A 13,475-nucleotide genomic window follows, 5' to 3' on the forward strand; every position below is an offset into this window, starting at 1 on the left:
ATATAGGATGGATAAGAGACTTAGCAATCACGTAGTCGAAAAACTAGGTGTATTCGGGCAGCTCTCACTTTCAAGGCGTGCAAGAATCCAGAGAGGCTGATTGACCTCCGTCTTCCGTATTTGCAGAGTACATATATACATGGAGCCCTAGTTATATAAGACGAATAGGAACTCCGCAATCCTGAAAACGTAGGATAACAACAGATGGGGAACAGCAAGTATGTCATAGGACACTTGTTAGAAATAGATAAGGAAAGTATCTCGCTCAACATTTGTGCATAGTCACAGATCGCTGTTGGACAAAAGACAAAACAAACAAAAACGATTGGAAGATCAGTTCCATCAGACGGACTGACAAAATACAGTAAAGGAAATTGAAAAATAGAGAGAGTGATGTGGCATGCAGCTTATGCCGTTTGAATGTATGTGGTGAAAAGATGGCCTCTGTGCATGAGGGCAGGCTAGAGTTCCCCGCGGGAAGACTCGGTGTCCTTAGTGGATTGCGACCTTCGTTTATGCAATATCCGCTCCAACGTATCCAGTCTCTCCCGCGTGCTGCGAATGGCGTGATCCATCTCCCGGTCTGATAGCGTCTCTTCGCTTAGCGAGGCTTTCAGCTCCCGCTCACCCTGAGACCGGCGACTAGGTGCGCGGGTCTCGGACTGGCGGTTCACTGTTGGAACTGCAATCCCATCTAAACCTACCCTGTCTTCCAGCCAGTGCCAAAGCTCACTTTCTTCTCTGCGCCACATCTCCTCGTAGGCGGCCAGGCGCTGGGGTACGGAATATCCTGCGTATCCCATACCTGGGGACAAGATAGGTGGGTGGGAGGGCTGACGGAAGAAGAGCAAGAAGAGCAAGAAGCCAATAACAAGGAAAGCCACATTCCCATTCCACAGCGGCTCGATTATACCAGTAACGGGGCCGAGCACACCGCGGAGCGGCTCAAAGAAGCCCCACGATTCAGCCTTTTTGGCGCTTGCATCGGACATTAACTTGGCATCAGCCGCAGCGGCCTCCTCGTTCAGGCCATCACCCTTCTTGCGTCGTCCCTTGCCTTTAGCACCACTCTTTCCTGCTGCACGACCGCGAGGAGCAACCGCGGTTTTCAGGGCGGCGATTAGATCAGTACCGAACGTGCCTTGACCGTCAATGGCACCTTTCTCGATGGGGCCTAATTAGATTAGTACAGTACGTAGCTCAGCAGTCCACGACCGCAACTCACCTTTCAGCCAACTCTTTCCTGACCACTCAATCGTGCAGGTCATGAGGAATCGGGTTTGATTATTTGCCGCCCACGTGAAGAGGTATTTTGTTTTAGTTGTGAACACGTTGCCGCTTGGGACGTCAGGTGTCTGGGTACTGAGGGTCACCAAAACTGCTTTCTCAAGATCCAGAAAATCCAGCTGCTCAGTGCTAATGCACTTGGTTTGCTTTGGTCCAATGGAGCCGTTTAGAGGTTTGATATAGGAGTATTTCCGAGTCCGAGTCTCATTTGTGAGCCCGGTTTTATCACAGTTGAACTCAAGTTCACCGGACTTTTGGTTCTCAACGAGGAACTTAGGGACAAAGGAAACGGAGGCCGGACCGAAAACGTAAGAGTATACCTTGCCCAAAGGTGCAGGGATTGTTTCATCCTTGATGACTCTGTCGTACTGGCCTTCGGGGCCATCATATTGAGACGGGGGATGGGTCGGAGGGCCAGGGAAGTCATTATCAGCATCACCGTTGGCTCCTTTAATACCCTTGGAGACCCCATTGGGCCCGGTTCCTGATGGAAGGGTTGGCATAGTTCCAGAAGCTTGTCGAGGCAGACCCTTTGTAGGTAACGACCCATCACTTTCGTGGATGCTGTCATCCCCGGCGTCAAAGAAGCTCTCAGCATTGTCTTCGTCTTCGTCTTCGTCATAGATCTCGTCCTCCTCCTCTTCGCTTTCATCATCGCTTTCTCCGGCCTTTTCGGTCTTATCACCAGTAGAATCCGTGACTCTCGTCCCGTTTACAGAACTCTTTAGGCTCGGGTGGTTAATCTTCCAGATATTGACCATCAAGTCGTAAGTTGATTCACGACTTAGAAGACTTCGGAATGTGTGCCGCGCATGCAACGTCTGAATAGCAATTGCATTTGGGAATACCATGGCTGTGGATTCTTTCTCGATCGCAACCACCTCATCAAAGCTAATGACAAGCGTGGTAACCCATCCTAAGATATTGCTTGAAAAGCAAATATGGCCCTCAGAAATGTAAATGCGTCCGGCTAAGATGATCTCACGTTGCAAAGCACAGCTATAATCTTCAATAAGGTAATCGTCTTCTGGGACACTGCGGAAAAGCTGGTGAAAGTCCCTGTTGCGTTTTTTGCTTGCGACGGCAAATCCAGTCAGTCGGGGTAGACTAGCATTAGCGCCTGGAACCCCAAGTGCAAGGGCGCCAGCGCCAATCGCACCAATTGTTGACGAGGTTGCACCAGATGAGCCTCTGTGGCGTCGCCGAGCTAGCCGACTCCGTACACTACCGCTTCGGAAAGGTCTCGTGCCAACTTCCCCCTCGAATGCGCTGGCACCTGAGGGAGTCTGGGCGCCTGTAGGCTCTTTCATTGAGCTAGCTTGGACATCAGAACCGTCGTCCGCCAACGCGCTATCCGCCTTTTCGTACGCCATAGTGACTGCGCGTGCAACCCGCATATCTTCAAGCTTTGCAGCAGCATCATCTCGCTGGGAAACGGCTGGGCTTCGGCGCGTTTCTGGTCCTAGATCGGGCTTCGTAATAACGACACCATCTGGAGTTGAGATAGATCCACCCGGGGGTATATCGAGATCCAAATGGCTGAAATTGAGATCACCAGAACCTAGAGTGTCAATAGCCATGGGCTTCTTTTCCTCCGGTGGAGCTTTGTTGATTTCATCAGATTCTCGCGCAGTCTCGTTTGACGGCTGTGCTTCGGAGTCATTGGCTTCCGGTATGGTTGGATTACGGGCCTTTTGGGCATTGAGAGTGTTTGTCAGGGTAGAGGCGGCAGTCTGTGCCGCTGAAAACACGGAGGAAAAGAACCCAGTCTGGGGATTCCCGACCTTCCCTTCTTCAATTGTCGGGCTAGCAGCTATCGAATTTGATAGCTTACTCGGCTTCGGATTTACAGAAGAAGTAGACCTAACACGCCGATGAGAGATCATGTTGCCCGAAGGGCTCACAACAACGCCGGCCGGTAAATCGCGGGATGTGATAGAGGACGGAGACTCTGTGATACCGGAGTTCACAACAAGAGGTGCATGTTCAAGGTGAGGGGTGGGCGGCGTCACTGTAGTAGAAGGGAATGGGATGGCACTGTGAGGAGGTGTTTGAAGACGGGGACGCTCCGGCGAAGATCGAAAGGTCTCTCCCATGAGATCCGTACGTATTGGTTCTGGAATTGATGGGATCGGCGGGGGCGCCTCAGCTATGCTACCCGGGGCCATCTTCGAGGACAAGCTGCTTCGTCGGCTCGCGCTCCACGAACTCTCACCCGACGTTGATTCGGCTCGGTCACGGTGGACGATTTTCTTGTCGGAGCTGAACGCATTCTTTAAACGCTGAGTCTTTGATACGTTTTTCTTCTTGTGGTTACGGTCCGTAGGCACACTCAGATTTGAGCTTGCTGGCTGGCTAGCCGGGCGCACTGGTTCCGTGTCAAGATTCGAGCTGCGAAGATCTGAGGTTGAGCCACTGACGGCCGACTCCGCATCACCATGCGCTCCATCTGTATCATTAGCGTCAGCCGAGGCTGTTTTGATGAGAGGTGAAGAGGCCGTATAGAAACCAGAATGCGAATCATGCGACGTCAGGGGAGGGGTTCTGAAAGCCGCATTGAGCGTCAGTATCCTGAAACAATCCGTGGATCTAAGCTGCGGACTTACCGGTCGGGCTCAGAGTCGTCGGTTAGGAGATTCGAGGGGTCGTCTTGGGAACCATTACCTTCCGGGGGAAGCAACGAGGCGCTAGACGCTCTCGCGCGCGGATTGTTAGAGTAACTGGACAAACCCCCATCATTGGTCTCCAATTCTAGAGTGGCTGGAACTTCATCGACCAGTCTCAAGTCATCCCTCTTCTTCTTACGTTTCTTTCTCGATGCGAGGAGCTTCGACAGACCGCTAGATCCCGATTTAGATGATTCTGCCTCCCCCGCTTGCCTGTCGGACGTGGAATCGATGGAGGACCGACCATTGCTCCGACCAGAGCTTCCAACAGTCTCCAAGTCGACCGGAATTGTCTTTGAGCGGATCGATCTATTTAAGGGCGGAGCATCGGTTGGCGCGGGCTCGGGAGGGTCAGGGAGGGCGGGGATATCCATATCCATAGCAAGAGCAAAAGATTAAGCTAGATAACTGCGCGGTAGACGCATAGAATTAATCTCGCCGAGAGAAATCATGCGGGCTGTGATTGCATGGTAAAGCGTAAGCTCACGCTGGTGTTGACCCTGACGTTGACTGCGAGAATAAGGAGAAGATGATAGCTGTGGCTGGGATCAGAGCCAGCAGCATGGCCTCCCCGCAACCTACACAGATCAGCAGGAAACACAAGTTAGATTTGTTGAGAGACAAAGTAAAAGTGAGAAACAAAATGGCAGGAGTTGTCAGAAATTCTAAGTCGGGGGTTGAGGCGGAGAGAGATAGTGACGGTACGTATCCTGATGGAGCTTCAGCTTAGACCACTTACTGCTACCAACACGAATACGAGCGATGCTTCCTCACGCCCCTCAATGACCTTGCAGATGAATTGTTTGAGTAGTAGCTGCGCCTATAGAATACCACGATTGGTATGCTAATATGGATTGACCTATGCGTCGTGCCTTGCCTGTCCAGGCAGCACCGATACAGATTGTTACATCATACAAATGGATCTAGATCCATTTTATGTGAGCGGGACCTGGTACAAGGGGTAATGTAACCGTAACTGGATAACGTCACATGTGCTGCTTCTTCCCCTCATTTTACCAACTCATCCTCCCCTCTTAGCAGACTAATGTTGAAAACGTCGTTGTCTTCCTTTCTTTAAAACCATGGAAACTGCACCGCTCACATTGGTATGTAACATTGTGGTAATCTGTCACCTATAACCACGTATCCTGACAGTTTCCGTAGGCCCACACCCACGCCCGGAACGCGGCCTTGGAGACTCGCAAATCTAATCCTGTGGCCGCTAGCGAAGAGCACGATCTGGCAGCTGGTGAGTTTGCAACTGTTGCGCAGAGTAGTAGGGATCGTGAGGTATCTCCCTGCCTTGGTTCTGCTCCCTCTCTGTTGATTGGGCGGTAACCTGCTCACGTCCGTGGATAGGCTCTACGAACGCTTCATCTTCTAGAACAACATCATAAAAAGCTCGCCCATATCCTTCGCTTCCAGCATGAAAACCCGCCCTCTTCTACCGCCGGGGTTAACAACCAGACCGCCGCTGAATCTGGAGCGTCGAAGACAGACACACAACAGCCTCCAAAGCTGATCGAGAACCCTCGTTTGCCCAAGAGGGAGACGTCTTCAATTGCAAGCAACTTGGCCTCCGCACGAGGAATCCCGGCTCAGCCGCGTCACTCATCCCCCGCATCGCCCACCGTCACGTCTCAGCAGGCAGGAGCAAAGTGGACGGAAGGACCCGCAAAAATCAGATCAGGAGAATCGAGATTGAGAGCTGCCCAGGCCGCCGGACAGAGAGATCGCGTGAACCGTCCTTTGGGTCAAAAGCAGCCATGGTCACCACCGGCTGGCAGTCCTACAGATATCACCTCCCAGCAATTCGTACCCGCAGAGACCGTGGACTCGACCCAACAATCGTACCGACAGTCTACGACCGAGGAGCCGTTTCAGCGATTTTACTCGACCTTTGAAGGCCTCATCTCCAAGATTTCAGCACCGCTAGCATTTGCAGGGCTCCCTCTCGGACTGGATAGCGTCAACAATGCAAGTGCAGTTCGCAAATCATCGGCGGAAACGAGACTCGACAGGCAAACGGCCGTATCAGATCGCTCTGTGTCCTCGGCGGAGCCCGATATCAGCAAGATATTCTCCCGTGCTGCATTAAAAGCGATTCGTGAATCTGGGGGCGGGATGGGGACAGGAAATCCGGCGGAATCGTTCTACGTGGTGCCCACAACCGGTGGTACTGTGTCTTACGCGGGGATCTTAACCCGTGCCGAAAAGGAAGCTCGTCGGAACAGTGTCGATGATGCGGAGGATGACTTTGTTGATGCTCGAGAGACACCCTCCTCTCCGGAAATGCTTCAGGCAAGCAAAGCCAAAGGCAAAGGCAAATCAGGCCGGGGGAACGACAAACTAACGAGCCTCCAGTCGCCTAAGACCTTGGAAGAGCTGCAAATGGAAAATCAAGCACTACGTCACCTCTCTGACACCTTATCAAAACGGTTACACATGTGGGAGGTCAACGCACAGTCATCGTCCCTGGCTTTGCAACAATCTTTGAAGGCAATGCATCACCAGAATATCCCATCCCCGGAGCATGGACCCCAATCTGTGTCTGCAGTGTCCTCACCTTCGACAGGTCCCTCTACGGCAACCGCCGCGCCGACAGAACAAGAAAAGCGCATAAAGGAACTCGAGGAAGCACTCCGCCACCACGAAAAGGAACTGGAGAAAGTAGGACGGGAGAATGAGAAGCTCCACAACGTGCTTGGTCGGTATAGGGACCGATGGGAAAAACTCAAGGAAGGCGCTAAGTCGAGACGTGCTGAGGGTAGAGGTGGAGACAGCGGCGCAAAAACCAGCAGCACAGGCACTGCGCAGCAGAATGCAGGAACGGAAGGTAAAACAGGCGAGACAGAACAAGTGGCGTCTAATGAGCAGAGCGACCCAAAGGATGAAGCATAGTTAGTCGCTGTTATATCGTGCCCAAAAGCTACATGCAGCTAATGCGAAAAGTTTTTTAATTCACCAAGCGAGATGAGAAACATTGAATCTTCATCAATTTGTTCAACGCTTCCAACACTTCTCAAATTCAATCTTGGAAATGTACCTAAGAGTAACCTCTGTGCCCAGTGGACATTACTGCACCCAAAATGTCGCATTTCCCCTAACATCCGTCGAACTCGAACCCACAAGGACCGTGAACTCGCCCTTCTCAACAACAAAGTTCATCCGCGCATCCCAAAGCCCTAGGTCCGCCACATCAATATCAACAGTGACAGTCTTCGTTTTCCCCGCCGGTACGAACACCTTCTCGAACCCTTTCAGCTGTCGATTCGGCACCACAACAGACGTGATCTCGTCTACGATATAGATCTGCACGACCTCTGTCCCGTCACGGGAGGAATCACTATTCGTGATATCCACAGATACGCTAATTGTGTCAGACGCTGTGACGTTTGTTTTCGATAGCGACACCTCGCCGTAAGTGAAGTTCACATAGCTGAGTCCGTGTCCGAAGGGGAACCAGGGTTCAGGGCTGCCCAGGACATATTGGTGTCCGAAGACGAGGGTGCCATTCTCAGCCTCATATCCGGAGTCTCCGATTGAACGGCCAGAGTTCAGATAGTCGTAGTAGATCGGCAAGTCACCGACGTACCGGGGAAACGAGACAGAGAGTTTGCCGGAGGGGTTATAGTCGCCGAACAGAACGTCAGCCAGTGCGTTTCCGCCCTGTTCAGAGGGGTAAAACTGCTGGACCAGCGCACTGGCCGAGTTCGAAAGCCAGGTCTCTGTGATTGGTTTCCCGGAACTAAAGACAACGACAGTCGGTTTGCCTGTGTCGATGATGGCTTTGATGAGTGGTCCTTGGGCGCCGACGAGGGAGAGGTCATTAACGTCGACGTGTTCGCCTGTTGTGGCGTTGAGGCCCTGCCATAGCTCCTGCTGATCGCGGGACCAGGTTCCCACGACGACAATTGCGACGTCAGACTTCTCGGCCGCGGCGATAGCCTCCTCGAAGCCCGATTGGTCGTTGCTCCAGCGTTCGCAGCCTTGTGCGTAGTGGACGGTTGCGGAGTCCCCGACGGCCGCCTTGATCCCGTCTAGGGGTGTAACTCCTCGGTATTGACTACGGTAGACGACGTAGTCACCATACTGCTATGGTTAGCTAACAGAAATGGCACGAGAATGAGGTAGACATACGTTCATATAGCCATGTGCCATAGGGCCGATAACTGCAATGTTTCCCGTTTTCTTCAGGGGAAGGATGTTGTCGTGGTTTTCCAGCAGGACAATGGATTCTTTATCGAGTTGTCTTGCCAGATCCACGGCTTCTTTGCTATGAATGAGGTTATCCCACTCCTCTTTGGGAGCACCGGGGTAAGGGTTCTCGAAGAGTCCTAGGGCGAATTTCGAGCGGAGGACCCTTGAAACAGCCGTATCAACGGTCTCAATATCAAGTTGACCAGATTCCACAAGTTGAGGGATGGTTCGGAAGTTGCTGGCAAGCAATTAGTACCGTTATTTATCGAACGTTGAGGGCAGATCATACAACGAACCACCACCCATCTCCACATCGTTACCAGCGGGAAGGGCTTGGAGAGTTACCGATTCCGAATCAATGGGGGAGCTCTCGCAAGTGTGGAAGGCGTTGCATAGTCGGTCAGTCGCTCCGGCGTCGCTGATCACGAAGTACTCATAACCCCATTCTTCTCGAAGAATCTCAGTAAGCAGATGGTAATCCGCGACAGCAGGGATTCCGTCGTAGCTTCAGCCAAACAAAGTTAGACGACAGGTTCAGCTTTGAATGGGATAAAGAACTTACGAGTGATAAGCGCTCATGACACTATAAGCACCAGCGTCTATGATGGCTCGCTTGAATGGCGGTAACCAGCTGATCTGGGTTAACTCAAATCTCTTAACAACGATGGCCAATGACATACGTGGTGCGAAGGTATCGCTCTCCCCCGTGAACAGGAGCAGTGTTGATACCCTGCTCCGGCTGACTGAATCCGGCGTAATGCTTCACCTGCGCTGATACATTGAGGCTTTGCAGACCTGTAACGTATTGGTATCCAATTTCGCCGGCAAGGTAGGGGTCTTCCGAATATGTCTCTTCAACCTGGGCTGCATTAGAACCGCTGTACCTTTATGAGTAAGGGTTGTCCTTACGCGACCAAATCGGAGCTCGCGGGCGAGGTCTACAACGGGGGCAAAAAGTTGGTTAACTCCTAGAGCTAGAGCCTCCTGGCTTATGAGCCGTGCCATATCGTGGATCAACTGTTCCTGTCAGGCACTGGTGCGGAGCAAACGGGCGGATTGGTCAGGTCAGTAAACCTCACCTTCCTGTTGAAAGAGCAGCCATATGCAATAGGGGAGTTGTAGATCGTGGCATTGCCAATCAGGAAACCGTGAATTGCTGCAAATCAAGCAATGCGTCAACGATTGCCTATTACCAGCGCCGCACTACGCACCTTCAGTTTGCACAAAAGCGGGAATTCCAAGTGTAGTATTTTCTAGAAGGTAGTCTTGGGCGCGCTTAACATTTGTCGCGATCCAGTCCCACGGGACAGGGTAGCCAACTAGGATTCCAGGTCATTAGTGATGGTGCTGCCTGGCTTTGGGCAACGACTCATACCATAGAACATGCCGGCTTTTATCTTCATATTCTCTTCCAGCCCGGTATAGTTGAACTCTCCGGTGTCCGCGTTCATCCAATTAGTAATGTCACCTGGAAAATATTCAGCCATTGCAACTAATTTATCATCACCATGGTGGTTGATCGCAGTCGCGACACCACCTATTGTGGACGCATTTCCAAATACAGATCAACGAACCCTGCATCAACTGGCCCACTTTATCCTCAAGGGTCATACGACCCAGCAAGTCAGACACCCTGTCTTCAATTGCAGCATTTGGATCTTTGTAAAGTGGCCTCGAGCCTTTCGCAGCCGTCAAGCCAGCGCAGAGCTGGAGGAGCAACAGCCCTCTTGAAACGAGGGTCAACAGCATCGTCCCAATTCCGAAGTCAAGAGAAAGCAACTGTTTTCTCCTTACCGCGCGTCGGATAGAGTACAATTGCATGCGGAGAACAAACGAGCCGGCAGGATGGGTCCCTGCTGGTTTTATTCCCGAGCTCCTGGTCGTAAGGATTAAAGTAGGGATACGGCCTCGGCCTGACTATCATGCGGCAGTTAGCAAGCAATTGTAGGGAAATAGGCAAAATAGAACAAATCAAAACTAACATTGGCGAGTGGGGAGGGTCACTGGCATTGTCATGGCAGTTGCTAGCAAATCCAGGCCTCCAAGGCGTGGCCAAGGCCAGCGAGGAGTAACAGCCCAGGCATCGCGGAAATGAGCCCGAACCAAGTTGATATGCAGAGAAATTAGTCAATAAGCGATGAGCTGGTGCGGACCCCAGCGGAGAAGAGAAGAAGGACGGCTAAATGCAGCTGCGGAGTTGAAAAGGAGGTCCACACTGGGGATGAGCTCAGTGCACCATAGGGTGTATGTATACTACTCCAAAATAGGCCCCTGACGGCGACGGCGTAATGACCTCGCCAATTGGGGTTTGGGACCTAGTGCTTCCTTGGGATCCGATAGTCCTGGCTTTTTCCACCTATTGGGACTCTCCGGTAAATTATCACCTGCAACCACCGGACATCAAGTAGCTATGCATTATTCCCTTTAACTATTGGATTCAAAAAAATGGCTGGGTTCATGATGATGATGATGATGAAAACGAAGAGGTGAAATGAATTTCTCTAATTACAATTGCACTATGGGTACTAATATGCTATGAACAAAGGTGCAAGAGACGCCATGAGTTGGGATATACCAACAAGGTTGAAAGGAAAGGCACTATGTACTAAGAACATTAGAATAATGGCAGGTACCTGAACAGATCAGGACCGCTGGTAGCTCAAGCATTTGCGTCACCTGAAGCTGGGCGATCAGACTGGTTTGGAGCTCCCTCGCTAACTTCAGTTTCGCCGGGGCTTGTCTGGCTTTCGCTTCGTTTCTGCAGCACACCTCCCAGCCAGGGGACTGTTTTACTCCATGAGTCGCTTAAACTGCGCAAGCGAGAAATTGTCGTCAGGTCGTCCGAGTTGTTGCGCGAGACCTCTCCGTACTCCATAGCAGGAGTAGAGTGTCCTGCAGTAGCAGGTGCGGCGATAGCGTTATCAGAACTGTCCACCAGCGCATCCGGGTCCTGGCTCGATTCCCCTGCAGCACCATCCGCATCTCGCGAAATGTTATCGATAATCGACGTACTCGGATGCTTCCTTCGGCCACGTGACTTTATTGCCCTTCGTTCTTTCACTGGGCTCATCTCACCGCGGCGGATCGAGTCAGCAACTACAGCGCTGAATCCGCCAGATAGTGTAGAGAACAAGGGTCCTGGTGAGAAGTGTGAAGAGATTGAATTCCGTACTCTCCGCGGCGGCGTCTCGGGTGCAGGATTGGTCCGGGCACTAACCCTTGTACCATTCGCTCCATCCACGTCCGGGGCAGGAGGGAAGCGAAGAAGTATGGTGGAGCTGGCTGGTTTGTGCACGGCCGGTTCTGGAGGGGTGCTTGGTCGCTCGATCTCTGGTTCAGACGCTGTCTCTTCAAGCGACTCGGCCCAGGGGTTTCTTAGAAGTGACAAAGGGCGGGATGAGGATGAAGAGCCTGGAGAGGGTTCAGAGAGATCGGCAACCACCGACCCAGTAGGCGAGCGAGACTCGGCGGAGAGAGCGGCTCGGGGAGTGCTCTGGTCATCATCATCATCAAGGTTCCTAAGGCCCTCGCTGAGAAGCGACCCTGGAGGCGACTGGAGAGTGCCGTCTAAATCAGGGCTTCTCGGTCGTGGTCTATTCTTCGTTTGAGCTTGCAGAGGAGGAGACAAATCGACTCTGTCCTGATATCGCTCTCCAGGTAGGAGTCCGATAGCTTCTTCCTCATCCGTTGAGTAGGTGGACTCGTCATCGGCACGAATGCGCCCACTTGTGATAAAATAAACACCCAGGAAGGTGAGCAGGCAACCACCCACAAACTTCCCCGCACGCGACGCTGTGTAGGATTCGAAGTCTCGATATAGTATTGCGCTACCAATGATCACCGAGAGTGTGAAGAGAACAAACTGAGTTGGAATCACCTGCGTAGAATCGAAACGCTGCAGGGCTTTGTTGATATACCGAATTTGCATTAGAGCACTGAAGACAAGGATAAACACCAACAAATAGGTGATCGGAAATGTGATGACATGCCACAGGGTATATGACAGTAGGGATGAGACTCCTTTGGTTGACAGAGCAGTGTACCCGCCTTTTCAGTCAGCAATATTCCTTTAGGATGATGTCCAGCAAAGCATACCAAATAGCCCAACCAAACCCACATCAATCAAGATAGTTCGTCGTCCGTATTCTCTGCTTGACCACATGAGCACAACAATAAGCGCGGAAGTGAGGCCTAGGTAAAGCTCGAACTCCCAGCGTGTAATCATCTCCCAGATGTCGTCAGGCCCGATCTTCTCTTCCGATGATTTCGCGCTCAGGACGACCACAACTGCTCCAGCAATTGCAATGAGAACACCCCAAAAATCCCTCTTCCGAAACTTTTCCTTCAGCATAAACGGCGCAATGACACAATTCGAAATCAGGGCCACAACCCCTAAAGGTGAGACAATAGATGCCGGGGCAAATCCATACGCCATAAAATTGCCCGTCTCGCCTAGAGTCATCAATATAATTCCCACCCACCAGTACGGTGAACGAAGGTAAGACTTCCGTCGCTGTCGTGGTAAGCCGTTTTCAGGCTGCGCCGTCCGTTCTGATACTGGAGAGTCCGGCAGATCGTCTTCCTGGTCTGAGATATCGTCCCTATACCGTTCAGACTGAACTGAAGGGTCGTCCCGGTAGCTTTCTCCTTCAACAGGTCCATCGATGGCGCCATAGGAAGGCCGCCGACCGGTTCGCTTCCAGCTCAACCCCCGTTGTAACTTCTCATGTTCCCATTCCTTTTCTATTCGAATGTGGGCGTAGCGCTGGATATTAAGTGCAAGAGAGATCAAAATATTTCCGGCTAATGCTGTGATAATACCGATTAACGATGACCACTCATACTCTCCACTCCCTTCTTTGCCGTGATTGTGACCAAGTTCAGAGGATAGTGTCGGAAGAGGATGCGGCGACGGGATGAGGCTCGGGAAGGGCGTCAGAGTCGGAGCTGGAGGAGAATCAACAGTAGAAGAGAGGGCAGCGAGCAGGCCAGCTGCTAAAGGGTATTCTTGCGATTCCATTTCCAAGATGCAACTAATATGAGAGGAAAGAGATGCGAATGAATGAAAACGCGACTGAACAATCCGCGGTCAACAAGTGAGACACGACGCAGCTTTCAAGTGCCAGCAACGTAAGAGTACGAGGGTCTCGTAACCCCGCGGTGTAATTATACGTTGAACGAGTTTAAAAGAGTGATCATGCTGAAGAGGTAGAGTACCGCATCGTGCGCCCCTGAGACTGTTGGAACCCGGAGTTGAACTGTCGGTCTGAGAATGTCGTCTGGGAACACGGGTTCGCGAAGTAGAACAGATCCCTCGCACTG

The 13,475-nt window shown here is 51.8% G+C and overlaps 4 protein-coding genes across 4 annotated transcripts, besides 1 other annotated feature; 1 reads left to right on the forward strand and 3 right to left on the reverse strand.

Moving 5' to 3' along the window:
* Window positions 1–13,475: part of a sequence feature (contig 1.35 1..84073(1)) that runs on past both edges of the window.
* Window positions 462–4,333, reverse strand: ANIA_02215 (GRAM and VASt domain-containing protein; the record flags this gene model as incomplete). The annotated part of the gene is made up of 4 exons (XM_654727.1): window positions 462–1,174; window positions 1,226–3,079; window positions 3,122–3,831; window positions 3,894–4,333. 4 exons carry the CDS (start codon window positions 4,331–4,333, stop codon window positions 462–464), a joined length of 3,717 nt encoding a protein of 1,238 aa, XP_659819.1.
* On the forward strand, window positions 5,036–6,854 carry ANIA_02216 (uncharacterized protein; the record flags this gene model as incomplete). Its single annotated transcript, XM_654728.1, has 3 exons — window positions 5,036–5,059; window positions 5,118–5,202; window positions 5,338–6,854. 3 exons carry the CDS (start codon window positions 5,036–5,038, stop codon window positions 6,852–6,854), a joined length of 1,626 nt encoding a protein of 541 aa, XP_659820.1.
* ANIA_02217 (putative beta-glucosidase) lies at window positions 7,029–9,902 on the reverse strand (the record flags this gene model as incomplete). The annotated part of the gene is made up of 10 exons (XM_654729.1): window positions 7,029–8,045; window positions 8,094–8,391; window positions 8,443–8,658; window positions 8,716–8,784; window positions 8,834–9,031; window positions 9,063–9,091; window positions 9,233–9,309; window positions 9,365–9,472; window positions 9,529–9,621; window positions 9,728–9,902. The coding sequence occupies 10 exons, from the start codon at window positions 9,900–9,902 to the stop codon at window positions 7,029–7,031; spliced, it is 2,280 nt and encodes a 759-aa protein (XP_659821.1).
* On the reverse strand, window positions 10,813–13,173 carry ANIA_02218 (DUF803 domain membrane protein; the record flags this gene model as incomplete). Its single annotated transcript, XM_654730.1, has 2 exons — window positions 10,813–12,200; window positions 12,249–13,173. 2 exons carry the CDS (start codon window positions 13,171–13,173, stop codon window positions 10,813–10,815), a joined length of 2,313 nt encoding a protein of 770 aa, XP_659822.1.

This window comes from Aspergillus nidulans, chromosome VII (genome assembly GCF_000011425.1).
Source record: "Aspergillus nidulans FGSC A4 chromosome VII".
In the NCBI taxonomy this organism is placed as follows: Eukaryota; Fungi; Ascomycota; class Eurotiomycetes; order Eurotiales; family Aspergillaceae; genus Aspergillus; species Aspergillus nidulans.